Source organism: Manihot esculenta, chromosome 17 (genome assembly GCF_001659605.2).
Source record: "Manihot esculenta cultivar AM560-2 chromosome 17, M.esculenta_v8, whole genome shotgun sequence".
Classification (NCBI taxonomy): domain Eukaryota; kingdom Viridiplantae; phylum Streptophyta; class Magnoliopsida; order Malpighiales; family Euphorbiaceae; genus Manihot; species Manihot esculenta.
The window spans coordinates 19,786,879-19,813,872 of record NC_035177.2 but is presented as its reverse complement, the minus strand read 5'-3'; the positions used below and the strand labels follow the sequence as shown (position 1 = coordinate 19,813,872).

The 26,994-nt window shown below is 34.9% G+C and overlaps 4 protein-coding genes across 7 annotated transcripts; 2 read left to right on the top strand and 2 right to left on the bottom strand.

Annotated features, from left to right (window-relative positions):
* Positions 1-272: 272 nt before the first annotated feature.
* Positions 273-1,254, top strand: LOC110604841 (cytochrome b561 and DOMON domain-containing protein At4g17280). The gene is made up of 3 exons (XM_021743146.2): positions 273-549; positions 641-895; positions 973-1,254. The coding sequence occupies exons 1-3, from the start codon at positions 343-345 to the stop codon at positions 1,219-1,221; spliced, it is 711 nt and encodes a 236-aa protein (XP_021598838.1). The 5' UTR covers positions 273-342; the 3' UTR covers positions 1,222-1,254.
* A 1,872-nt stretch (positions 1,255-3,126) lies between these two features.
* LOC110605340 lies at positions 3,127-4,968 on the top strand. The gene is given in 5 exon segments (XM_021743841.2): positions 3,127-3,365; positions 3,368-3,487; positions 4,133-4,156; positions 4,433-4,634; positions 4,636-4,968. Coding segments are annotated over 5 exon segments (585 nt in total). The 5' UTR covers positions 3,127-3,244; the 3' UTR covers positions 4,754-4,968.
* Positions 4,969-5,060: 92 nt separating this feature from the next.
* LOC110604839 (glycosyltransferase BC10) lies at positions 5,061-9,362 on the bottom strand. 3 transcript variants are annotated; one of them, XM_043952584.1, is made up of 11 exons: positions 9,207-9,362; positions 8,835-9,112; positions 8,644-8,760; positions 8,293-8,393; positions 8,036-8,107; positions 7,824-7,905; positions 6,939-7,019; positions 6,423-6,464; positions 6,084-6,143; positions 5,838-5,984; positions 5,061-5,563 (listed from the first exon to the last, which is right to left on the bottom strand). In XM_043952584.1, the coding sequence occupies exons 2-11, from the start codon at positions 9,102-9,104 to the stop codon at positions 5,384-5,386; spliced, it is 1,152 nt and encodes a 383-aa protein (XP_043808519.1). In that variant the 5' UTR covers positions 9,105-9,112; positions 9,207-9,362; the 3' UTR covers positions 5,061-5,383. The 3 variants fall into 3 exon arrangements, with proteins under 3 accessions (XP_043808519.1, XP_043808518.1, XP_043808520.1); XM_043952583.1 differs by lacking the exon at positions 9,207-9,362 and having other exon boundaries at positions 8,835-9,202; XM_043952585.1 differs by lacking the exon at positions 9,207-9,362 and having other exon boundaries at positions 5,061-5,474; positions 8,835-9,200.
* Positions 9,363-9,699: 337 nt separating this feature from the next.
* LOC110604773 (leucine--tRNA ligase, chloroplastic/mitochondrial) lies at positions 9,700-25,252 on the bottom strand. Of its 2 annotated transcripts, XM_021743077.2 has the most exons (20): positions 24,723-25,249; positions 24,117-24,261; positions 23,973-24,029; positions 23,601-23,720; positions 23,414-23,518; positions 23,071-23,294; positions 22,842-22,908; positions 22,609-22,763; positions 22,140-22,404; positions 21,854-22,048; positions 20,930-21,009; positions 12,511-12,573; positions 12,352-12,433; positions 12,128-12,205; positions 11,960-12,061; positions 11,635-11,807; positions 11,366-11,543; positions 10,994-11,071; positions 10,677-10,808; positions 9,700-10,311 (listed from the first exon to the last, which is right to left on the bottom strand). In XM_021743077.2, the coding sequence occupies exons 1-20, from the start codon at positions 25,127-25,129 to the stop codon at positions 10,069-10,071; spliced, it is 2,949 nt and encodes a 982-aa protein (XP_021598769.1). In that variant the 5' UTR covers positions 25,130-25,249; the 3' UTR covers positions 9,700-10,068. The 2 variants fall into 2 exon arrangements, 1 of the variants encoding a protein (XP_021598769.1); XR_006349227.1 differs by lacking the exon at positions 9,700-10,311 and having other exon boundaries at positions 10,737-10,808; positions 11,326-11,543; positions 24,723-25,252.
* Between the last annotated feature and the right edge of the window lie 1,742 nt (positions 25,253-26,994).

Here is a 26,994-nt window from a genome sequence, read left to right as displayed (position 1 = left end):
ATAGCTTATATGAACTCAATTTATATCTTGCTTTAATAGAAGAATAGAAAACAAATAAAACTTTAGCTCAGTGTATTAAGTTATTTTCATGGGTAGGAGTCAAATGAAGCAAAAGAAAAGTAGGACAAATCAGCATAATATCTTATTTGTGTAGAGCTAATAATGAAACCAGTTGGACAGGATTCCCTAGGTTGAAAGAAAAGCACATATTCTGAAGAGTAGGGACAGTACTTGATGGAAGAACTTTGGTCATGAAAATCTCAGTTCTGCAACAAGTCCCCTTTCTTTTATACAGTTTTATATGTTGTTCCACACGATAGAGTCCTTGCTTAATGCCTATAGATGATGAGTTCCCATTTCCTTGTAATCCTTAGTCTCATCTTTCCTTTTCATTCCCAAGCCCTTGCAAGAAATGATGAAGTTTTTCCTGAGGAAACACTTGGAGGGAATCAAGAGTGGCACACTGTGGAAAACATCAACACTGAGAATGGAGTTGCATTTGCTAATCTCGGATCATGGAAAGCTCATCGAGGGCATCACTTCAGGAATGTAAGATTCAGCACTGAAATCAACAGAAGTAGTATGAGTATCTGTATACTTCAGATTTGTTGGTTTACTGAATGCATGAAATTGATGACAGGCTCATGGGATTCTGAACATCATAGGATGGGGAGGTCTCTTGCCTATTGGAGTGATAGTTGCGAGAAACTTCAGGCGAGTTCCCCTGAAATGCGATGAATGGTATAATCTACATGTACGCTGTCAAACTTCAGGTTACATTGTTGGAGCAATTGGATGGGGCGTTGGGTTGTGGCTTGGAAGTTCTTCCAAGCAACAAACTTTAAGAACACACAGAAATCTTGGCACCATTATATTCACATTTGCAACAGTACAAGTAAGGTTTAGATTAACTAATATAATATAATGAGGTGTTGCCCTTATTTATGAATAGATTGTGTAAAATTAATACAGATGCTGGCCATTTGCTTGCAACCAAAGAGAGAAGATGATCATCGCAGATGGTGGAAGATATACCATCAAGTTTTGGGATATGCACTGATTGCTATGATAATAGCAAACATATTTCAAGGGATTCAGAATGAAGCCCATTCTGAGAAGTGGAAATGGGTGTACGTGGGAGTTCTTGTAGCTTTAGGTTTTGTTGGAATATCATTGGAAATTTTCAGATGGGTGAAGCCCAGAATTCATATCAATTTTTAACAAATTCATCCAATTACATTTATTGTATTTGCATTCATATAATCTAAATTTTATTATATAAAATAATTTTAGTTTATATAATTTTTACTTCTATTCGGATTTAAATTTTATTTTTACTATAATTTTAAATAAATTTAAAAATTATAAATTACTTTTAAAATGAGAGAATAACAAATAATAAGATTGTTTTATTTTGATTGATTAAAAAATAATTTTTAAATTTTTAAATCTAACTGTAAATTATCACAATCTTTCTAAATTATATTAGATCAATTATATCATTATATCAACTCTATTATTATTATTATTATTTTTCCATTTCAAAAAAAAATCATTTTTATTTTTATATTAATTATTAAATTAGTTTTTATTTTTACATTTAATTATTTTTTAGCTGAAAAGTAAATTATAAAGAGAATTTTGTATTACAAGGATTTTACACTATCACCCTTTTGAAGGCGAACAAAATAAATTTTTCAAAAAAGCATTTCATAATACTTTTTGAAAAAATGAATTTAAAAATAATTTTATTATAAATATAAGTTCGAATAAAATATTATTGAATAAATTTTTTATAATTTTATTTATTTTTTTTAACTATTACTTTAATAATATCAACAGAGTTTTATTTTGTTCATTTAGTGATATCTAGAACCAATTTTCTTAATTATTATACTAATAATTATATTTTAGATGACTTTTTATTATAAATTTATAATAATTTAATTTATTAATATTTTATTTTTTCTATTAATAGTATAAGTGGTATAATTAATAATATTTATTTTTATAATAAATAAAAATACATATAAAATACCTAAAAAAATCATATATAGAAATATATGAAGGGAGAGGGGAAACATTCAAATTTATTTAAATATCCTTATAATTTGATTGATAAGTTTAAAATAATATATGAAATTATTTTAATTTTAAATTAATTTAATATTATCTAAATACTTTAAAAAATAATTATTATATCATCTTACTTAAATATTAGGTTTTATAAAGAATATTAAAATATTTATAACAATACTAATAGAAAGTTTTAGGAATAATGAATTTAAAAAAGAAAGAAAATAATTTTTAAAAAAAAAATTATATATCGTCACAATACTAAGGATGAAAGCATTTATATTTTTCTAAATTTCATCATTATAAATTAGTTTATATATATACAAGTAATAAGTTAGAGATTAATTGAATTAATTATCTATTTAAAATTTTCATATATAATATTATAATATTATAATTTTAATATCTATTATAAAACATAGAATAAAAATATAAATATTGAAATGTTTTTTATAATATAATTTTATATTATATTTAAAATATTTTTCTCTATTTTAAATTTCATTTTTATAAATTGATTTATATATACATAAATAAGAAACTGGAGATGGATTAAATTAATTATATATAATATTATAATTTTAATATCTTATTATAGAATTAAATTATAAAATATATATTATAATAAAAAATAATAGAAATAAATATACTAATATATATAAATAAGTGAAAATTTTAAAGGGTACATAGGAATCAAATCATTTTCAAATAAAAAATAAAATAAGTTTAATTAGCTTTTTTTTAGCTAAATAAATTTAATTCAATCTTTTTACTAGATAAATGTTTAAATTCTATATTTCCTGTTAAATAAATTTTAATTTAATAAAATAATATTTTTTAATAATAAAATATTATTTTTTAAAATATAAAAAATTTAGTATTTTAATTGATATAAAAAAATAAAAAAAACCATATAAATAGTACATAATTTTTAAAATTTCAAAAATAAAATTTTATTTTGGAAAAAATAATATATATATTTTTTTAAATTAACTTTATGCTTGCGAGCTAAAAAAACTATTTATTTACTAATGGATTTTTTCAAAGAGAAAAATTCGTTCCACGTTCATGATCGGATTTATTGACTGATTGTACACGTGGCAGATATTGTAGCGTACGAGCAAACGAGGAAACACAAGAAAGAAACGCCATGGCTCTGATCAAGTGAATGCAGTTTGCTGCTAATTACATTTGCATCAGAAGAAACCACAAACACAGTCAGAAAGAGATGAATCCGAAGGCGGTGATGGCGATGATGGGACTTTGCCTTGCAGCCTACATTGTAGGCCCCTCCTTTACTGGCAACTCTCTGATATTTTAGTAGCAACTCTTTCTCCTTCTTCCTCCTCCTTGTATTGCCCTCCCTGCTCCTGCGATTGTTCTTCTCAACCCCTCCTCCCTCTCACTGACGGTACTTTGTATATACATACATACATCTATGCGATGTATTTTTTTAGGGGTAAATCGGATGTTTTTATATTTATTGGTAACCCTCAATTGTTATGGATTTTTAGACTAATTCATATGTAGAGCTCTGGGTTTTTTAAGCTTATTTATGCTTCGATCACGCAGTTCTGTTTCAGTTATTTTTATACAGAAAGAGTGATGATCTTGCACTAATTGTTGATTGCGAGATTCACTCAGCAGCAGCGCTTGTGGTTCACTTAGATTTCAAGTCTACCGATTTCCTATTTGGCATTGGCAACCAAATTGCTGTAGAGATTAAAACAAGGGAAAATATCCAAAATGAAAAAACTTCCATAATTGTTTACTTTTCAGAGGGTGGAAAAAGGAAGATGGAACATCCTTATACATGGAACTTATCCATTTAGCTCATCTGATAGTACTGCAGAACCCAAACATGACTAGATATATCCAACCTTGAACATATGTTGTAATTTGAATCAGCCCATTATGTGAGAGGACCACACCTGGCCTACATAACATGTTCCTTTTCTTTGTTGTTGTTTTCGCTATCGTCGTTAATTCTGGAGTATATATCTGGTTATTCATTGTATTGGAAGTTAATTCGGTTTCTCTCTTTGTTTTTTCTCAGGTTTCAGCAACAATTCTTTTACAGGTTAGTTTATGTATTATTATAACCAGCTCTCTTATACATTCTGATATATACTCTACTCTATCCGAATTCTCTCTTTTTCCCTTTTTTTTGGGGGGTGGGGAGTGCGAGGGGCAAGAAATGCTATGGTTTCTTGTGATGCAAGAGCGAAACTAATGTCACTCTGCATGGAGTCCAACAATGTGGCCAAAATGTAATCGGGTAAAATATATGATCTTTTTCTTTAGTATGTTAACATTTCTTTTTTACTTGTGGCATTTTCTTTTGGTACATTTATAGACTGTACGAAGCCTGATCCTGAGGTAAGTGAGGAGATGGAGAAAAGCTTTACAGATCTGTTATCAGAGGAAGTGAGGCTGAAAGAAGCAGAAGCGCTGAAACAGCAACATCGTGCAGACGTGGCATTGTTGGAAGCTAAGAAAATGGCATCCCAGTATCAGAAGGACTCTGACAAGTGCAATGCAGGGATGGAGACTTGCGAGGGAGACAGAAAGAGCTGAAGCTGCATTAGAAGCACAGAGGAAACTGAGCGCAATGTGGGAACTTAGAGCTCTCCAGAGAGGATGGAAAGGAGACGCTGCAAGGGCTCGTCTTTTTTAGAAGGCCAAATTTCTTTTATTTCATTCTCTATTGAGGCCAGCCATTTAATTTACTTTATTCCTTTTTTTTTTTCGCCGGATTTGCTCTGAAAGTGAACCATGTATCCTGGATGTACTGGAATATTACTTTAGTGAAGTAGCAGAATGAGTTCTAGCAATCAAGGCCTTGGAGTGACTTCCCAATATATAAATGAAAAATATAATGAGTTCTAGCAATCAAGGCTATGAAGTGACTTCCTAATATATAAATGATAAATATAATTGATAAAACTAGAGAAAGCAAAGAAATTTTATATTAGAAATCACTGTAAAAAGAGAAGGAATATTTTGCCAGCTTTTATAAAAGGATGCTGTAAAGATGAGTGCTATAATCATACAACTCAAATCGTCTGCTTTAGTAATCAGGACTACTGTTGCTGGATATAAATGTAATGATGGTATCCGAATGTCCTGATGTTCCAACTCATTTTTCTTCGCACTGATCCAAATGCTTCTGTTGTTACAACACTCTCTCATATTGATCATGTATATATGTAAGCGTTCTACGTGTATAACTGTATAATGGGCGTGGGGAACCTTTTCTGCCCCAACAAAAATTTTAAGTGGGTCAGTTGACAGTTAAGATTTGCAATCAGGTGGACGTAGCTAATAGTGCTGAGGCATCAAAGGCACCAACCACCCCCTGACTCAAAAGGCGCATGGCAGCTCCCCGAGAGAATTTCCTTGCAAATAAGAAACAGGGAACATATGTTGAGTTAGTACGGCACCACTCTGTCCGGTATTCAGTCTCATAGTAAACGTGGTTGATGTCCTGTTAATTTTTTTTACAGAGAGAGAGAGAGAGGAAAAAGAAGAAAGAAAAGAAAAGATAAACACAATAATTAGTTCATTCCACAGATTTCCCAATATAATACAAGGTCAATAATGATGATAGTACCCCAACTCCCAACACAACCCATAAGAAGAATGCTCACGCAATAAAAGAAAACCATTACAGCAAGAAAATGGATGTGTACTCACGCATGCATGCAAGCCCACCTGCAATGCAAATAAACTAATGGTAGAATAAAGCAAAATAATGCTACCTTTATTTCCTTGATCTTTTGGGGACCTGCATTTGCGTAAGTGAATGTGATAGGATGCCAACCTTTACTTTCCATTTTTGTTGCCGACTGATTCCACACAGTATAGGTCAAGGTTCTTCTTTCAAGTTCACCTTCCAGCTCAGCCATCTAACAAGTAAAAAAGTTGAAATTTGAATAAATGTTCAGCACTATTTATGTGATAGACAATCAAGTCCTTTGCTTTAATTAAATCACAATGTTGCTTACCGAAAGCAATGTCTGCACGTAGTGTTCATCTGGGATACAATTATTCTGCTTCTTAGGTTTCTGCATTTGTAATCAAGCTCAAGTCAGAAGTAACATCTGGATGGCACAAGTGCAGACATAAGGGAGATAAACAGTTTTATTACATTGATTAAATGTATGAGATGTATAGGTGAACACTGGCAATGAGAAAGTTCATCAGAGTGAAAACAATCTCAATAGCCACAAGATAATAAGCAGAAAAGACTATGAATTAAACTCAGTATAAAAACCCGTAAATTATCTGAAGTTCATAAAGCATTTCTCAGTTTAGATATAAATCAGTTCTCAAATACAACTTACTGGATTCAGCTTTCCCTTGCTGGTATCTGGAGGTGGCGCCCGCTGCAAAGTGAAAAAGTGCAATGAATAAGCTATTACATGACCAAAATGAATTTCACATCATTCTTGGTAAGTGGTTCCATCCAATTAAATTGTGTGTTATGAATTGACATCTTTTTAACAAGGAAAAGCATCCTACATCACGAAATTCATGTAAGTGTCACTCGAGCAAAATAAGGTAGAAGCCAGTTAATACTTACTATTAGGCAAATATCTAACTAACAAAGAACAAAAATTATTAGGTAGAAATTTCTAAGGATTATAAGCAGTATAATATTCCTATATTTAAAATCATAAAGAAATGCCACCACTGGAAGTTTTAAGGACATGAATGCTCCACTCATGAATGTAGCATTCATGTTCCCACAGAGCCAAAAAAAATTTTATATGTAGCAGTCTTAGATGGACAGTAAAATTTTTGAGTATATATTGAAAATATCTGGATGCAGTTTTTATATGGACAGCTCAACTACGTACCTTGCAGTGCTTCTGGAAAACTTGAAATATAACCTCATCATCTACAATGACTTCTGCATGGCTTCTGACTAAGGTGATCCACTGAAATTACAAAATCAAATTTCAAGTTACAGATTACATTAGTTATACAAGTGATGAGGAAATATCCCTATCCTAAATGGAATAACAGCTAGGACATCAATTCAAGAGCAGTATATGCAATTTTTATAGTGCTGAGGCATAAACAATCTTCCCAGGAGATTGTAGCAAGAGAGAACCAATTAAGTGTATGACTGTATGCTCAGGAATGAAATAAAGATAGTTCATCCTGCTTCAACATCTTATGAAACTTATCCAGATGATGCTAGATTGGCAATTGAAGCTTTCAGTCACATCCAGCATCAACAGATAAGCTGAAACCTCTGAAAGATGTCAGACAACAGCAACAACCTTTGCAAATGGGATAAAAATTCCCGCCATAATCACATATATGTCTTTAGATCAAGATAAGACCAAAATTGACATACTGCAATATGCCACAGGTGATTTTTCAGTTCCAACAAAATGCAATATTCACACTTCATGTTTTCAATTGGTTTATACTTTTAAGAAGATTTATTGGTTTAGGATAGTGAGGTTGTCTTTCCTCATCCACCAAAGCTGACACTAAAGCATCACTGAACCAGAATGTAGCCAATTCATATCATTGCATTTCTGATATAGCAACTTCCATGTAAGATGACTTCAATAGGAAGGTAACTTTTATATCACCTAATTCCATGCCAAACTGCCCATTCTCTGCAACATAAATTTACATAAAACTTTCCAAATAATCAAGTTAGAATTCAAGTAATGGCCTGTATAATAAATTGATATTAAGTGAAAGTTTAGTAAGGTAGACTTAACCTGGGATCCTTTTCTCCATTTGTTTTTTCTTATAATGGGCGACATATTCTGGTTGTAGCGCTCTTCTTTTGTATCAACAAAGCTACAACACCAAAACAAATAGCTAAAGTTCTTAGCTTTATAACTTCAAATATTGTGACAAAAAAGTCAAAATGCTGAAAGTTCAATACAATCCTGTGCTTGGCACCTCAAGAATCAGAGCCTCCATCTACCTGTCTACAAAACTCCTAGGAGAAGCCATCAAATAGCTGTATATGTAGCTAAAGTTGTACAGGGGGACGCAGCTGCAACACAGAAGGAGAAAAGGGGTAAAAATTTATATAAAAACCGTTGCCATGTGAAGTCTGCCCCTAGAGTAAGAATATCAAATAAATAAACACCTAAACTAAACATATAGTGTCCTGAAGGCCAGTCCGATAAAAATGTTATAAATTCATCAGTTAAATTGCGAAAAGACAGGCCAACAGACCTGTCAGAGAGGAGAACAAATCTTTGATTTGCTGGATCCTCTAAGGCAGCTGAGAGTAACAACCTCTCTGCTTCTATCATACTCGACTCTCCCCATATTACCTGCAAAACGGAATCACTCAATATTTCGATCCTTTGCATAATAATCCAGTATTTTTTTTAGAAAAAATAAAAACTAAATCTTTAACCAAATTGACGTCGGACTGCAGTATTATTTATTTTGTTTTGGGGGGGGGGGGGGGGGGAATTATTTTGTAATATTGATTTTGCTACCTAAACATGCAGAGCGAATTGAGGAGCATTAATAAAACCAGAGTGCGGGCTTGCTGTTAGTCATCGTCATCGAAAATACCTGGATGCTATTCTTCAATTGCCGACCGTAGAAAAAATGTGACCGCGTCGTAGACTCGTCGAACTCAAAGCCCGGCGCGGAGTGTATGAAAATTGAGAAATTTGACACTTGAGCATTCTGCCAAACCACCTCATTCCAATCATTTTCCGAGAAAACAAATCCCAGAAAAGAAGAGAAGATAGAAGAAATACCTCGAAGAAGGTGGCCCAGAGAAAATCGAGAGGAAGGTCTTTGCGAACGAGGAAAAGGAAGGCTATCTTGGGAGGACCAACGAATTGGAAGCTGCCGCGAGAAATTCGAGATCTCGAGCGATAAAAGGAAGAAGCAGGGGAAGAGAAATCGGATTTGAAGTGGAGTTTGAGTAGAGCGAAGATGCAGAGAGAGACGGAGAGGGTGATGACAAGCTTCCAACCGAACCAGATGACGTGGCGCGCGGGTGCCGGGGAAACCTTCTTCGTCATCGTTCTTCCTGCAATTGACATCTTGGTTATCATATCCATATGAAACAAAGAAAAAGGAACCGACAAAGAGAGAGGGAGGCAGGGAGGGGGGGGGGGGAGTACATTGAAGGAGGTGAAATTGATGCTTAGAGCCCAACATGTAGAGAGAGAGAGAGAGAGAGAGAGAGCTGTATTTTGGTGATGCGTGTTGGCGTTTTAAACCGTTTAAGGTCAAACCGTTATGCGGCTGCGGGCTGCAACATGGGTTCAAACTATTGGGAAAGGGGAAGATGACTGTGGGTCCCACGTAGCATTATATATATATATATATATATATATTCACATAGGAGATATCGCAAACGACGTCGTTAAGGTCAGATATTATATTCTATTTAAATAGGTCCAAATTAGGGGATTTGCTTAATCAGAATCGATTTGCGTCAAGAACAAATCCATCCTGAATACCCTATCACACAATAGAATATGCAAATTTGATTGAATTCCTCAGATTCTGACAGCTTTTATTTTCCTTTTTTCCTTTTTGAAAGGGGGAGGTAAACATGACTGCTCTTTTCATTTGCCATGGCAATGCATTATTCAAATCAGAAATCAGATATAACGTACAGACTAAAATTCCCAATGAAATTCAAGAATTTCTCAATCAAATATACAATGCGTTTTCAAAAATCTAACATAATCTCTTTACACATTCACTCCAATATTCAAATGTTGAGGCACAAGCAAAGCAATCATGGGAACTGGAGACAGGGAGGTATTTCCGCTGCCCCTCAGCCATCCTCTTGGATGCAGTTACACTAAATGCATGCATTTGGGAATAATTAATTGAATCCCAACTTGTGTTCAGCGAAACTTTGTTCCACCTCATAGCTTCATACTCCATACGCATATCCTACATAGCGCTTTCCATTTGAATTTTGAAGCACATGTGCCAAATATCACTGCTACTAGGACGAGATCAAATGGACTATCGGACACCTGCCTTAAAATTTTGAGGGCCCAAAATAACATTTAGAATTTTTCCAGGAACAAAGATTCGTTTCTTGATAGATTTTCCATCCAGATATTTGGAAAGCTTCTCATCCTGTGAAGCAAATCTGAAAGCATCCTCCTCTGAACATCCTTCTTCAACCTGTATGGTACCTCGTGTCTTGCCATTTATCTGAACTGGTAGGACTACAAAAGCATCCTTCAGGTATGCAGGATTAGCCTGAAAATTGAATAACTAGATGAGTAGTCTGATAGTTTCATTGGGGTGAGAGGGTTTTGGTGGAGGAGAAAGGCCTAAAGCCATAGGCCAGGCATTTTAGGATGATGCACTAGTTGCAAATCAAGTGGTATTGTCCAACACATTTTTTTTAAACGTATAGGTAGGTAAGACACCCATGTAAAAGACAGAATATAATGTTGTCTTGAAGGGCCATGAAACAGAATTCAAAGCACTACAGCATTTCATAACATGAAACAATGTAATAGAATAGCTTACCAGAGAAACAACGAGAAATACAATTTTTCGGAAAAAAAATGCAAATGAGATATCTAACGTACTACCAAGTTAAAGAGAGAAATATTTACCTCTGGAAATGGTTCATAAGCCAGTGAATTTGAGTGCCCTAACCGAAACCAAAGCTCCTCAGCTATGTGAGGTGCATATGGTGAGAGCAACAAAACAAATGCTTCCATAATTGATCTTGGAAGTTTATCCCACTGGTGACAATAGAAAAAGAAAAACCAAAAAGATGTGATTTATGTGAAAACAACAATAATGAAACAAAATAGAAGACATGAAAGGGGGAAGAACAAAGAATGGAGTTCAGAAAAAATAATAAACAACAAATTTTAGTGAACTCCTAGGAAGTTGGAGTTTTAGACAAAGGAAATCATGGGAAAACCTTATAAGCAGCATTAATGAACTCCATCATTGCAGAAATTCCAGTGTTGAATCGTGTCCCTTCAATTTCCTCAGTTACCTGCAAAGCAAAATCAAGTAGCCAAGGTTCATATTATGTTTCAGAGGCACTTCCAAACAAATAAAGCATACTGACCCACTCCCTCACCTCTCCCCACCCCACCCCCCCCTTTCAAAAAACAAAAGAAAATAATAGTAATAATATCCTATGGTATCTGGATGGAATATTCCTCCCGGGATACAATGAGATTAAGAGGACAAAGGAGGACCAATTGGAAAATAATAAAAATCAATGAACAAATAAGAGACTCTTACAGAGACAAAGAGATAGCAAATGTAAAGAATTCGATATGACCTTTGCTATGCATTTATGAAGAGCACGTAGTTGTACAAAAGTTGGTTCATCATCAACAGTCACTGTTCCATCTCTTAAAGCACCATTAGGTAGAAGCGGACCAACAATCAGCCTCCAAGTTCTTCCCAAAAATCGATGTACACCTTCAATGCCACTAGTACTCCATATCTTTGAGTCTCTAAAAGCATAATGCATGGAGTACATAATCTTGTAAGAAAATATCTTTGCTTGCTCCTCCCTTATTGTCAAAATAAAAAAGGAAGGCATACCTAAATGGTCCCATGAACATTTCATATAACCTAAGAGAATCTGCACCATACTCTGCAACAACATCATCAGGATTGACAACATTTCCCCTACTTTTACTCATTTTATGAGCACGGGCGACCAAATGAATTTTATAATCATCTTTCAGCACAAAAGAATCCCCAGATTTCATCACCTGTATAAACAGAAACGGTATTGTTCTTTTCAACGTTAAGATGAACATATTTGTTCATAAGTGAAGCAAGTCAAGATTCAAGAGTGGAACAGATCAAAACCTCTTGTATAAAGACAAGCAAATGTAAACACATCAATTTCATGAAGATATACCTTCTCCTCAGGAATTATTTCTTGATGAAGTTCACCTAACATATCAGCAGAATCTGCAGACACATAGTTTCCATCTGGGTCCTTGTAGGCAATATATTGAACCTGCCACTCATGCCATTAGAGATGTGGTGTTTATTGCTTAGCTATGCACAAACAACTATAACTTACTTCTCCAAGAATGATTCCTTGGTTTATGACACACTTGAACGGCTCCTCGGTCGACACAACACCAATGTCATAAAGCACCTGGGACACATAATTTCACTGAGAAAAACATACTTCTGGTAGCAATAAATAATAAAACTGAATAATATATATTTGATTGTAGGTACCCACTGACCTAAACTGGTGCTATGGGTTAAAAATAAAACTAATTTATTCAGATCACAAACCTTGTGCCAGAATCTCGAATAAAGTAAATGGAGAACAGCATGTTCAGCACCACCAACATAGACATCAACTGGACTCCAATACCTATAGGTGAAAAGATTCATTAAAAAACACAGGAAAAAAAAAAGGAAGAATAAATGTTTAGTAAAAGCAGCACTGACATTTCTTTTGTCTTATCAACTAACTCTTTGGAATTCTTTGGGTCCATGTATCTCAAATAGTACCTGAATATTGAAAAAATGGTTCAGAACATCAAATCTCAAAGAACAATTGTACCAAAATTTGGGTTATCAAAATGATGGTAAAGATTAGTAAGCTTCCATCCAGCCAGTCCCACTTCACATTCATCCTAAGGACCCTAAAGGATGAACTAGAGCCGTTCATTTAAATAGTTACCCAGTTCAATTACAACAGTTACTGCTTGAGTAAAATGCTAAACTAAAGACAGGTTACATTCCCTTTCTAACTGTCCCATCCCCAGCTATATTTTCACTCTAATGGAGGAGAAGGTTAAGAGAAGGATTGATTGTTATAGATGCATTTGTGGGCAAGATATACCAGCAGCGGAACAAGGAAACTGATTGTTTGCTGTTATCTTAATCAAATGTTATCTTATCATTATTGCAGTCATCTTAAATTAGTTATTATCTTATCACTGTCAGTTAGGATTAGAATTTGCTGATTTAGTTATTATCTTATCATTATCTTTTAAGATTAGAATTTGCTGCTATCATTTATCATGAGGATTTGCTGTTAACTATTTAGTTGTTATCTGAATTTCAGTAGGAATCTATCTACGATATTTCTGAGGTCTGAGACTCTCTCTTCCCAACTAGTCTTGAGGTTAGGAGGATTTCTCTAATGAGCTCAAATCAACAGCTAAGGTAGATTATGCTAAGATAGGTCGTAACAGGAACAAAGGTAAGAATACAACAGAAGCAGATTTAGTGTTCCATCGACCTGTGACACGATACATAACCTATGAACTTTACAAATTGGTATCAGAACCAATCGTCATGGGTGATTTGACACAATCAAGGGCTGCAATCCCTTTTGCTGGAGGTCCAAGCACAAAATTAGGCAAGAGTGGCACGGCTGAATCTCTGCTTGAGGCCCAAATTCAGAGTTTGTCACGAGAAATACAAGAATTGTTTGGGACCATGAGCAGAAGCCATGGAAAGGAGCCGGAGACAGAATCAAACAGCAGCAACCAAATGAATCAAGCTCCAAGGGGAAATAATAGGGTGGATGCTAGACCTGGTGAAGGAATGGTTCCAAGGTATATTGAACTGGATTTTCCAGTATATGATGGCTCTGAGGATCCGCTCAGCTGGTTGCACAGATGTGACCAATTTTTTTTTTGAACCAAAGGACTGCTGAAACAGACAAAGTCGGATTAGGGAGAAGCTCAACTATGGTTTTATACTCTCCAACAAGAAGAAACGATAACATGGGCCATCTTCAAAGAATATTGCAACCTGAGATTTGGTCCAGCTGTTCGAAGTAATCCATTGGGAGAATTAGTAAGCAGACAGGAACCGTTGAGGAGTACCAAAAACAGTTTCAAAGTTTCTTAGAAAGAGCCACCACTGTCTGATTTGACCAACAAGTCAATCTATTCACTGCAGGTTTGACCGAGAGCATCAAGTTGGATGTTGAAATGCAGAATCCAGCAACTTAGTTACAGCCATGAACTTTGCTCTAGCATTTGAAAAAATAAAACAACACATGGGGGAAAACATGAATTTCAGACGACCAGGAACAACCTGAAGCCAACAACCTCAATTTCTGAAGAGTTTTGGAGAATTTTAGAATATACTTATATTTCACTCTTAATCTTTACCATGGATTTACATGACTAGAATTACAACTAAACAGAAAGCAAAATAACTACAAAGATAATTAAATATTCTAATTTATGCCTAAAATCCATAATCAAATCAAATCATATCACTAGAAATCAGCAAATAAATCAACAACACTCCTCAAGTTGATGCATAGATGTCGCGCATGCCCAATTTGCAAATCAAATTATCGTATGTTCTATTGATGAGCTCTTTCATAAATACATCCGCAAGTTGCCCGGTAAAAGTCACATGAACTAAACTAAAGACAACTACTATTAATTTTTCTTTAATAAAGTATCGATCAATCTCAATATGCTTCGTTCAGTCATGTTGAACTAGATTTTGTACTATACTGATGTCAGCTTTGTTGTCACAGTACAAAGTTATCTTGTTTCTCTCGGACAACTTCAACTCCTCCAATTACTTCTGCAATCATAAAAGTTAATTCACACAACACTTGACCGAACAACAACACTTTATTTTTTACTCCACTAGGTGACAAGATTCCCTCCTACAATTATACAGTAGCCAGAGGTGGATCTTCTGTCATTGAGAGATTTCGCCCAATCTGCATCTGTAAAAATTTCAACTCGAAGATAACTATGTTCGAAGTAAAAAACCCTTTCCTGGCGCAAACTTTAGGTATCCCAAGATGTGAAGGACAATCTGCATATGAATCTCGCGAGAATCATGCATGAATTGATCGACTAAGCTAACAATATAGGCTATATCCAGTCGAGTGTGTGAGAGATAAATCAACCTTCCTACCAATCTCTGGTATTTTTCAATCTCCACAAGCTCATCAGTACCTACTTGCGTCTTGTGATTGCTCTCAATAGGAGACTCTACTAGTTTATACCCAACATACCAATTTCTTCTAAAAGATCCAGAATATACTTTTTTTTAGAGATAAAGATCTATTTTTTTGATCTGGCCACATCAATACTTGAAAAATATTGAAACTTTCCTAGATCTTTAATTTCAAATTCTTAAGCCAACAACTTTTTTAATCGAGTCATTTCCTCTTTATCATCACTGTATCATCAACATACTAATTAGAAGGGTGATCTTACTCTTGTGATGTTTAATAAACAGAGTGTGATCAGCATTATTCTGTTGGTAATCAAAGGACATCATTACTCCGCTAAACCTATCAAATTAAGCTCTGAGAGATTTTTTTATCCCATACAAAGCTTTTTTAAATTTGTACACCTTTCCTTGTGTCTTCTCATCAGCAAACCCAGGAGGGATCTCCACGAAGGAATGCATTATTCACATCAAACTGTTGTTGTAAGTCCTTATCTAAATTGGTTGCACAAGATAACAGGACTCTGATTGAGTTCATTTTTGCAACTAGGGTAAATATCTCTTGATAATCCACTCCATAGGTTAGGGTGAAATCTTTAGCAACTAATATGGCCTTAAACCGTTTAATTGTGCCATCGGCTTTGTGTTTCACTTACAGCCAACAAGTTTCTTCCCAGATGGGAGAGAGACAAGCTCTCATATCTCATTTTTTACCACTGCTTTCATCTCTTCAATTATTGCTCCCTTCCATTTCAGATCTGCGAGAGCTTTTCACTTACAGCCAACAAGTTTCTTCCCAGATGGGAGAGAGACAAGCTCTCATATCTCATTTTTTACCACTGCTTTCATCTCTTCAATTATTGCTCCCTTCCATTTCAGATCTGCGAGAGCTTCCTTCCAATCCTGTGGAATAGACACAGAAGAACTAGACAAGGCAAAGGCTCTATAGGAGAAAGACAAGGATTCATAAGAAACAAAGCCAGAACGCAATAAGTTTATCTAAATCATTAGAACATTCAAGAGTTGTGGGTAACTCACCAGAAGAAGATTATTATCTCTGAGTAGGCTGCATAATAGCTTCTTCTACCTTGTCTCTCCTCGAATACCTCCTTCTTCTACCTTGTCTCTCCTCGAATATCTCCTTCTTCTACCTTGTCTCTCCTCAAATACCTCCTCAAATCTGGCTTGTTCAAACATTCAATTCTCTCCCCCTGATTAGACGTCTCCCTCTGTCTACTAGAACTCTCCTTCTGAACCACATCATTCAGAATCACAGAATTCAAAATCACCTTTTCTTATTCATTATTGTCCGAGAGTACAAAATAGGATTTAGTTTCTCTGAATATAACATTCATACTGATAAAATATTTTCTAGATAAAGGGTAATAACACCTGTATCCCTTCTATGTCGGAGAATACTTACAAACGCACATTAAGGGATTTGAAGTCCAACTTTCTTGTTATCCTAGTATGGACAAAGCAAACACACTCAAATACTTTCAATGGAACAATGTATAAATTCCTTCCTTGTAGAACCTCCAAAAGACTCATAAAGTCAAGAGTCTTGAAGGGCATTCAATTGATAAAATAGGCAGATACAAGGACCGCACCTCCCCAATATACTTTGGGTAGGTTCATGGTTAATATAAGAGATCAGGCTACCTCTAATAGATGCATGTTTTTCCTTTCAGCAATGCTATTTTGTGCACTAGTTTAAAGACAACTTGTCTGGTGTACTATTCTCCAAATAAGCAAAAAACTTACTATTCATATATTTCCTTTCATTGTCAATTCTCAAAATTTTCACCTTAGCATCAAATTGAGTACAAATCATTTTGTGAAAGGATTGAAAACAAGAAAAGACATCACTTTTAGCTTTAATCAAATATACCCAAGGGATGAATGCAACAATTAATAAAAGTGACAAACCATCGATTACCAGATAAGGAGATAGTTTGAGTAGGCCCCTAAATATCAAAATGAATAGTCACAAAAGGAATTTAGATTTTATTATGACCCAAAAGATAGGAAATTCTAGTGTGCTTAGCATACTCACAAGCATCACAAAATAAAAAACCGAACTGAGTTCTAGCAAACAATCTAAGATAAGGTTTTTTTAAGATAAAAAATGATGGATGCCCTAACCGCTTGTGCCACTGTATTATTTCCTTATTGACATACTTATTTTCTCCAAAAGAGGCTTGAAATATTGGAGAACCTAGATCACCACCATTGCCACTCCTCTCCTTGTGAGAAGATCCTGGATAATACAATGATTAGGAAAGAATTCAATTTTACAGTTAAGAGTATTGGTAATAGCAATGAAAGATAAAAGATTGACAGAAAAACGAGGAACATGAATGATAGATGATAATTTTATATTGGGTGTACAAATAATAGAATATGTTTCGGATATGGCAACAATTCTGACAATATCTTTAGTTAGAGAAGGAAAATAATTTAGAAAGCCTTCAAAAGAGCATGTCATGTGTCAATTCGAACCAGAATCAATAATCCATGGAACAGTATCAAGAAAAGAAGCATTACCTGACTTTACAAAGTTAGATGTGGTACAAGAGGAGGAAGAGGTGTCAATATGAGACAAGCGGTGCTTGCGACTCTGAATTTCATTAGGGAAAAGGAACTCAGCAGCTGCTGTCTCCTTAAAGGGCTACTCCACAGTTTCTACTAAATTAGCTTGATCTCTAGAGGTATCCCGTTTTGCACCACCAGCAAGTCTCCTTAGTATGTCTCGATTTTCCACAATAGTCACAATGCAGGTGATTTTTCTCATAATAGAAGGCACCCACAAGAGAGCCCAACCAAATCACCAAAAGACCAGGTAATGGCACGGGATGGCCGGAAAGAGGTCAGAAACTGCGCCGAAGTGGATTGGGCAGCGTAGCAGGGTAAGACAGCATCTCATGCACCGAGAAGGAAGGGCGCGTGAGCCTCACTCACATGGCTTTCCAGCGCCGGAGTTGGATGGCTAGTCGGCAACCCTAGTAGTAGCGGCAGTGAGATGAAAAAAAAAATCCCTAGATAAGATAGTACCAAAAAGATAGATCTAGAGTTTTAGAAACCCTAAAGAGAAAAAATTACTTCTACGAGCGATTTATATAACTATTTATACACAAAGAATTACAAATAAATAGGAAGCAAATAATCAAAATAATTACAGAGATAATTAAGATTCCTAATTTACACCTAGAATCCGTAATCAAATCAAATTATATCACTAGAAATCAGCAAATAAGTCTACAATTTCTATTCAATCTCAGCCTACAGCAGCTTCAAAGATTACCAATGCCTTCTCACCTTTTATTTAAAAATTGACTCGAGCTGAAATGGTAGAAAGGAGAACAAAAGGCTTTGTTATAATTGTGATGAACTTGTACAGCACGAGAAATCAATGCAAGAAATTGTTCTGGTTGGAGATCAATGTGCAAAGTAAAGAACTTGAAGACCCTATTGGGGTACCTGACATTTCTTTACATGCCATTACAGGACACCATAATTCTTGTACTATTGAGGTGGTGGCCAAGATCCGCAACAACCTCAATTTCTATTCAATCTCAGTCCGCAGCAGCTTCGAAGATTAACAATGCCTCACCTTTTATTTAAAAATCGACTCCAGTTGAAATGGTAGAAAGAGCAAAAGGGTTTCGTTATAATTGTGATCTTGTACAGCATGGAACATCAATGCAAGAAATTATTTTGGTTGGAGATCGATGAGCCAAGTGAAGAATTTAAAGACCCTACTTTACATGCCATTACAGGACACCATAATTCTTGTACTATGCAGGTGGTGGCCGAGATCCACGATTGCCCATTGAAGGTTCTGATCACTCCGGCAATCCCCATTCTTTTCTAAGTCAAATGGTGGCTTAGCGATTACATGCTACTATCAATCACAATACTAGTCTTCAAGTTGCAGTAGCCAATGGGTAAAAAATTCTCTAGAACTTGCAAGGAAGATATACGGGTGGCAGGTTCTTTCTCTTCCATTGAATTATTTGTTATATATTTGGATGGTTGATATTATGCCTGGAATACCATGGTTAAAAATGTTAGGGCTAATTCTTTGGGATTTTGGGACTCTCACCATGAGTTTCGAAATGGGGCAACAACAAATTACATTGCATGACTTGCAATCTAATCCTGGACCACTTATTCATTCCATGTGCCAAGACGAAAAGCAACTACAGCCAGAGGATTTATTAAATGACTTTGCATTACTTTATTTCCCGATTCCTTCCAGTAGTAGTGCGACCCTACAGGTATCCAAGATTGTGTTGAGTAACGTGAATTAAATGCCAAGACCGTAAAGGGCAAATTTTCTATTTCAGTGGTGGATGAGTTATTGGATGAACTTCACGGTGCACAATATTTTACTAAACCATACTAAACCAGGCTCGGTCTGGCTACCACCAAGTACATTCAGCAGCAGCTTTCCACACTCATCATGGACATTTCAAGTTTTTCGTCATGCCTTTCGGCCTTACAAATGTCCCATCTCATTTGCAGCAAGCCCAAACACGTATGAAAGTGTATTATGACAAAAGGCATCGGGATGTTACTTTTGCACCCAATGACCGAGTTCGGCTGGGCTATCGCTTACAAAACAACATTATTACCACATTACTATAGCACCTTCCAGATCCTGCGAAAAATTCATAATGTGGCTTATCAGCTTGCTCTCCCTGAAACTAGCAAGATTCATGATGTTTTTCATATCTCTTTACTCAAACAATTCAAAGGCACTCCTCCAGTAGCCATACAAGCTCTTTGGCTTCCTTGTTGCGCCGTTGGTATATCCTACCCACAAATGCATCTATAACATTACTCCCCTCCTGGGCAAAAAGCTTGTCCTCGAGCTTGAATTCCGAATAAGCCAACTGAAACTGAGACAAAGGCCCCGGCGTGGCATTAGCTGTAGTGGAGCTGGACCAAAGAACTAATACTTCCCATGTCCCATGATTCAAGCGCACGATATGGCCCTCATGTGTATCAAGTAGTGCTTTGTGGCAGCAAATTCTAATCCTAAATGCATTTGTGGGCAAGATATACCAGCAAGGCAAAAGGGAAGCTGATTGTTTGCTGTTATTTTAATAAGATGTTATCTTATCATTACTGTTGTTATCTTAAATTAGTTATTATCTTATCACTATCAGTTAGGATTAGAATTTGCTGATTTAGTTATTATCTTATCATTATCTTTTAAGATTAAAATTTGTTGCTATCATTTATCATTAGGATTTGTTGTTATCAATTTAGTTGTTATTTGAATTTCAGTAGGATTCTATCTTGTAATCTCTTGTCTCCTTATGTCAATAAAGCGATATTTCTGAGGTCTAAGACTCTCTTCCCAACAAGTCTTGATGTTAGGGCTAATTCTAATGAGCTCAAATCGACAGCCAACGTAGGTTCGGCTAAGAGAGGTCGTAACAGAAACAAAGGCAAGAATACAACAGAGGCAGATTTAGTCTTCCATCGATCCGTGACACGATCCATAACCCATCAACTTAACATTGATGTTTCTACTTGGTTTGACGTGAAAGGAAGGCATGAACAGGCACCTAAACATAACCATTAGATCCTGGCATACCAAAATTAAGCAGTGAATTTTGTGGACTCCATGAAACCAATCATTTTATGCATGACCATTTATAGAATAAAAAAAATTAGAACTTTTTTAAGGAAAAATAGATACGGGAACGATCAACATTTTAACTTTACAAGGCTTATGGACATCTAAGAAGAACCATAAAGAATTGGATAAAGAAAAAGTGATATATAAGGTTGTCCATCCAGTAAGATCTGTCCTAGGTTTTGGGCATAATGAACTAAGAAACATCATCTTTATAAGGTAGCATAAAATACCTTCCCAGAAAGAATCATTTTAAGGTAGAAATAAATATGTTACCAGCAAGAACCAGCCCATTGCGGCATAGTACTTGTTTCTCTTCTAGCAGGTTTTCCAGATAAAGGATCAATCGTTGTAACCTGAAAAAAGCCATAAGAACGTCAACATACAACAAAATTAAAGAATTGCACATAGCTGGGAGAAAGAAGAAAAGCACAGTGAAAGTAAAGCACTTAGATCTATGTAAAGAAGTGAACCACACATAGGAAAATCACTTACTTATCACAAATTTTTATGAGACTCTCTGTGGAGTTAGCAATCAATTAACAACATATAAAAACAGAGATGGAAAATTAATGGGACACTACATATGAAAACAGCCACAAAAAGCAATAGAATTAACCATGTAACTTAAGCACTTTTGAGCATGAGAAACAATTTCCCTGTTAGCTTGCTACTAGAGATGAATCTCTTACAAGGTGAATGGAGAGATAATGAGAGATGAAGAGAGAGAAGAAGAAGAATAAGGATGAGAGAATGAGAGAGAATTAGAGTCAGAATAAGGGAGAAGGCAATAGCGTGATATATATCTAATTCACAATGCCTTCACAATGGAATATACTGGGATGTATAGGTCCCAGATAGTAACTAACTCCAGCTGTACCTATACATAGTTGTACCAACTGGTAGTTTGTTATTTATAACAGAAATATTCCTAGCATTCCCTTAACATTTTTCTTATATTTCTTCCTATAATATGTGACACCCGCTTAATTACAAGTATCAAAGTTTTAAATGGAAATTTTATAGAACAGCCGCTCCAATGTCCAGAAAAGAATGACAATACCAAATAAACATTACATAGAGAAAAACAATATCAGAATCATGAATCCGAATATCAGGAGTTCAGGGAAAGATATAGATCTAGAGTAGCATAAACTATAAAAATATATACATAAGCCACTAATGTCTAGAAAAACATACCCAAGAAATAGCTTTTGATAGCGGTGGTTCTCCTGTCCCTGTGGGAGTGAAATCATCCAATTCAGGTAATTTAAGGGGCAAATCAGTTTCAAGAAGTGGAACACCTTCACCAGTATCCTCCAAGAAAACAACTGGGATAGGTTCCCCCCAGTAACGCTGTCGTGCAAAAAGCCAATCCCTCAACTTGTAGTTCACCTGAAAAAAAGTCCTAACACATTTAAGCATAACAACATCCCTCCCCACTTCACCCTACAACTGTAAATGTCAGACTAAAACTATTAAGCACCTTCTTCTTCCCATTTCCAGTTTTTTCAGCCCACTCAATGACTTTACAAGCTGCTACTTTGCTAGAAAAGCCATTGATGTCAAGCCCCATTGTTGAATTTGAAGAATTCAAAATAGTGCCTTCACCTGCATATGCCATTCCTGAATTTTGAGAATCCTCACCATCTGGCTTCACAACCCAACAAATTGGAATGTCATATTTAGCGGCAAATTCATAGTCACGAGTGTCATGTGCAGGCACTGCCATAATTGCTCCAGTCCCATAACTGCACCCAAAAAATTAATATAATTCAATCACATCAAACAAATACTCTTCTAATGCTTCTTGTTAACAGTTATAAGTCATAGACCAATGCATTTCACTCTCTATACAACAAATATAGAAGAAAGTGGCAACCTAGGCATATATGGAGTTATGCACCAGCCAAAAGATGATCCATTCCATAAAAAGAGAGTAAAACCAAGCAAACCTTCCCAAAACATAATCTGCAACCCATATTGGGATTGATTCCCCATTAGCTGGATTCTTTGCATAGCAGCCACTGAAGACCCCAGTTTTTTCCTTCTGAAGCTCAGTCCTTTCAAGATCGCTCTTACGTGAGGCAAGATCTTTGTATTCTTCCACCTATGATCAAGATTTGTCACTTTCCAATTGCCCATGGACAGTGAGACAAAATATAGAAAGAAAGAAAATGAACAATACACTTCTGCTCTGGGCATGAGACACTAATGATGAAAGTAAAGAATGCTCTGGTGCCACAACTAAATATCTGCATCAAAGAAGTCAAACAAAGAATTCTCAGTCCAGGGACAATCATCTCAAATTTATAATCAAAGGAAAAACAAATATTCTTGATCCAGGGAAAATGGTCTCAAAATTTTCATCAAATAAACAACAATACAAACATAGGATAAGATCATAAGAGAAATACGTAGCACCAAAGATGGTATCAGGCCGGGTAGTATAAACAGTAATTTTTATGTCTCTTTCCTTTCCACCATCATCAAGAACATGAAAATCCATCTCAGCCCCTTCAGACCTCCCTATCCAGTTCCTTTGCATCTCTTTTATGCTTTCAGGCCAGTCAAGACCATCTAAGTCTTCAAGAAGGCGATCAGCATAAGCAGTAATCTTGAGCATCCACTGCCTCATTGGCTGCTTGGTAATAAACAATGACACTGTAAAAATTATAAAACCATTGAACAAAAAGAAGTAAGAGAAGTAATGTGAATCAAAGAAATATTTTAAAAAATGAAAACACCACAATGCCACACCTTTCTGATAACTGGATGACCACCACGCTCACTCACTCCATCTACCACCTCCTCATTGGCCAAAACCGTGCCAAGAGCAGGGCACCAATTGACTGGTACCTCAGCCTGAATGCAATCAGTAGTCCATGAATTCCAGATTTAAGAAAGAATGAAAGGATATGCTGGTGGATTAGACATAATCCAGGACCTGATATGCCAACCCTCTCTTCAATAGCTGAAGAAAGATCCACTGGGTCCATTTATAATATTCTGGTTCAATAGTAGAAATTTCCCGATCCCAGTCATATGAGAATCCCAAGGATTTAAGCTGAAAAGAAATGCATATTTCAATACATTCAGAAAGAGCCACACCAACTTGCAACTTTTTGCAACATGACAGTTATAAGCATATGTTGTCTAAGATTTTCTACAAGTGGCACTCAGGTTACTCTAAAAGTGTCTGAAAAGTGTAATAGAAAGTACATTACAAGATTGTTTAAAATATTTGTGATATATGTTGTATGCATGAAACAAATATTACTTCATCAGTTCAAAAGAAATATTAACGACAATACTTTACCTGAAATCGGAAGCGGTTAATGTTCCTCAATGTTGTGATTTTTGGATGGGTTCCCGTCTGTTAGGCAAACGAAGCGACCCAGCAATCAATGAGAATGCTTAATGATGATTATGAAAAAACTTTCATCAACACAGCAGGCCATACCTCAATTGCATATTGCTCAGCAGGCAAACCAAATGCATCCCATCCCATGGGGTGTAGAACATTGTAACCCTGCATACGTTTGAACCTAGCAAGAATGTCTGTGGCAGTATATCCAAGTGGATGACCAACATGTAACCCAGATCCACTGCAACAAAACAATTCATCAAAAAATAATTCCAAAAACCTCATTCGCCAGGACCGAATTCATTGGTTCCATTTGTTTTTATTTGTATTACTCGGTTGAACAAGCTCATCTGTTACTAAATTGTTAGAATTAGCAATACCAATCCAAAAACTTTGATAGTATCCAAGAGCATCCCGTTACCAAATCAAGGAAGCATAGAAAATATGAATTGGACTCCAACATTTAGACACTAAACGCCAATGACAAAAGAAAGCACAGAAGCAAAAAGCTCATCGGTACTTAGTGGTAGCAATATCCATCCAAATTAAACTTTTCTTTTAATAACTAAGCCTCATAATTTTAGATTGCTAAAGTCGACGGAGAGCTGAAATAATGAAATTGGGTTTCCCGCCTTTAGATAGCGAGTAGCTAATACGGAAAGAAAGTTCAGCGACAGAGGGAGGAGGGGGAATGAAATTTACCTGGGATAAGGGAACATATCAAGCACATAGAACTTAGGTTTAGAGGTGTCAACTTCATCCGGAGTTCGAAAAGTGTGATTATCCTCCCAATAACGCTGCCACTTGGGCTCTATTTCATGGAAAGGGTAAGCCCTATTCATCAATGGCTGCTTTTGGTTCTGCTTCTGCTCTAGATCTTCAACTTTATTCACTTTTTCATTCAATTGGCTCTTAACTACACTTCTTTTAAACCCATAACTCAGATTATTGAAACTGTATGTGTATGCTCTTCTTGGGATGCAAAGATTGTTGTGGGAGGAAATACTGGGCTTTGAAGGCAGAGGTTTTTGGGTGGAGAAGGGTAAGTTGTGGTGATGAAAATAAGAAGAAGGAAGCATTTTGGTTAGGGTAAAAGATGGTGCATTCATTTTGAATGCATGTAGCAGAAAGAGGGGAGAATAGTTTGTGAGAAGAAATAGCTCTCTTGTCTTGCTGATAACGTTTGTTTGGCGCTTAGATTTTGTGGCTCAGGCAGAGTAATGTTTTTGTTCTTCTGGTGGTATCCATTTTCTTGTTGGGCTTCACAAGGAAGGTGAAGACTCATCATTAACAATATAGGTCCAATCATTCAACCCAGGCTTCAGCCTTGAACTTCTCCTGCCTCAAAATTATTATATATTTTAATTATTTAATAAAAATATATTCATTAATAATTCATTTCAACATTTTAATTATTATTATTACTAAATATTAATTAATATTTAATTATATTTTTTAAGTTGTATGATATTATTAATTATTTTTATAAGTTGAATTAATAAATTTAAATTATTATTATTAAATTTAACAAAATCAATATTTAATATTAATAAATTTAGTTTATTATTATCCATTAATAATAAATTTTAATAATGATAATATTTTATGTAAACAAATAGATAGATTGAAATATAAAAATTGTAATAAAATATAAAAATTAAGCCAATTAAGTTAAAATTAAAAAAGTTAGATTAAAATGCTATTTTAGATTAATTGGCCTTAAATCAAACGGATAATTTTTACATCCTTTAAGATTTTTTTAATTTAAAAAATAAAATTATTATTTATTTTAAAAACTAAATTATAAATAATAAAAATTATCAATTATAAATAGAAATATTTATAGTTTAGTTCCTGAATATTGTCATTATTAACAAGTCAGTGATATTTTTAGAAACCTATTAAAACATTTTTATGTTTTTTTTCTGTAAACGAAATAGTTCTTCCATCATATTTTCCGTTAAAATTATATAAAGGAGAGGAGAGAAAAATTTTAAAATTCAATTTTATCCTCAAATAAAATTTTTTATTTAGTCCTTTGATATTATTATTATTAATAAATTAGTCTTTACATTTTTAAAAATCTATTAAAATATTTTTATCTTTTTTCATATCTATTAAAACGTTCTTATCATTTATTTTCGTCAATATAATAGTTCATATCTTTTCTCATATCTATTAAAACGTCCTTATCGTTTCTTTCCATCAACGAAATAGTTATTCCTCATCGTTTATTTCCATCAACGAAATAGTTATTCCTCATCGTTTCTTTCCGTCAACGAAATCGTTCCTCCCTATATTTTTAGAAATCTATTAAAACGTCCTTATCGTTTCTATTTGTCAATAAAATAGTCCCTATCTTTTCTCACATCTATTAAAATGTTCTTATCGTTTCTTTTTGTCAACGAAATAGTTCATATTTTTTCTTTCCTCCTCCTCCTCCTCCTCCTCCTCCGAAAAAGAAGAAAAAGAAGAAGAAGAAGAAGAAGGAGAAGAAGAAGAAGAGAAAGAAGAAAAAGAAGAAGAAAAAGAAGAAGAAGAAGAAGAAGAAGAAGAAGGAGAAGAAGGAGAAGAAGAAGAAGAGAAAGAAGAGAAAGAAGAAGAAAAAGAAGAAAAAGAAGAAGAAGAAGAAGAAGGAGAAGAAGGAGAAAAAGAAGAAGAGAAAGAAGAAAAAGAAGAAAAAAGAAAAAATAGAAGAAAAAGAAGAAAAAGAAGAAGAAGAAGAAGGAGGAGGAAGAATTGATGAAGAAGAAAAGGAAGAAGGAGGATGAAAATAATGGAGGGTAATTTAGTCTTACTATATTTTTAACTGCAAAAATAGACGGAATGAATATTTTGTTGACAGAGAGAAAAGATAAGGACGTTTTAATAGATTTCTAAAAATACAGAACTGACTTATTAATAATTACAATACTCAAGAACTAAATTATAAATCTCGCTTATAAATATCATTATTCCCCTCCCACTTTTATTA

Bases quoted from the DNA above. Each gene is read 5' to 3' on its own strand.
- LOC110604773 (XM_021743077.2), bottom strand. From the start codon at position 25,129: ATGAATGCACCATCTTTTACCCTAACCAAAATGCTTCCTTCTTCTTAT. The intron at 22,049-22,139 runs GTGCTTAATAGT...ACTTTTTTTCAG, and splicing joins CTGGAAATGGGAAGAAGAAG to GTGAACTACAAGTTGAGGGA. The intron at 12,574-20,929 runs GTAACATATTTA...TTCAATATTCAG, and splicing joins CAATGGGCTGGTTCTTGCTG to GTACTATTTGAGATACATGG.
- LOC110604839 (XM_043952583.1), bottom strand. From the start codon at position 9,143: ATGGATATGATAACCAAGATGTCAATTGCAGGAAGAACGATGACGAAG. The intron at 8,761-8,834 runs GTATTTCTTCTA...GTGGTTTGGCAG, and splicing joins TCTGGGCCACCTTCTTCGAG to AATGCTCAAGTGTCAAATTT. The intron at 8,108-8,292 runs GTCTGTTGGCCT...TCTGTGTTGCAG, and splicing joins TTTGTTCTCCTCTCTGACAG to CTGCGTCCCCCTGTACAACT.
- LOC110604841 (XM_021743146.2), top strand. From the start codon at position 343: ATGATGAGTTCCCATTTCCTTGTAATCCTTAGTCTCATCTTTCCTTTT. The intron at 550-640 runs GTAAGATTCAGC...AATTGATGACAG, and splicing joins GAGGGCATCACTTCAGGAAT to GCTCATGGGATTCTGAACAT. The intron at 896-972 runs GTAAGGTTTAGA...AAATTAATACAG, and splicing joins TCACATTTGCAACAGTACAA to ATGCTGGCCATTTGCTTGCA.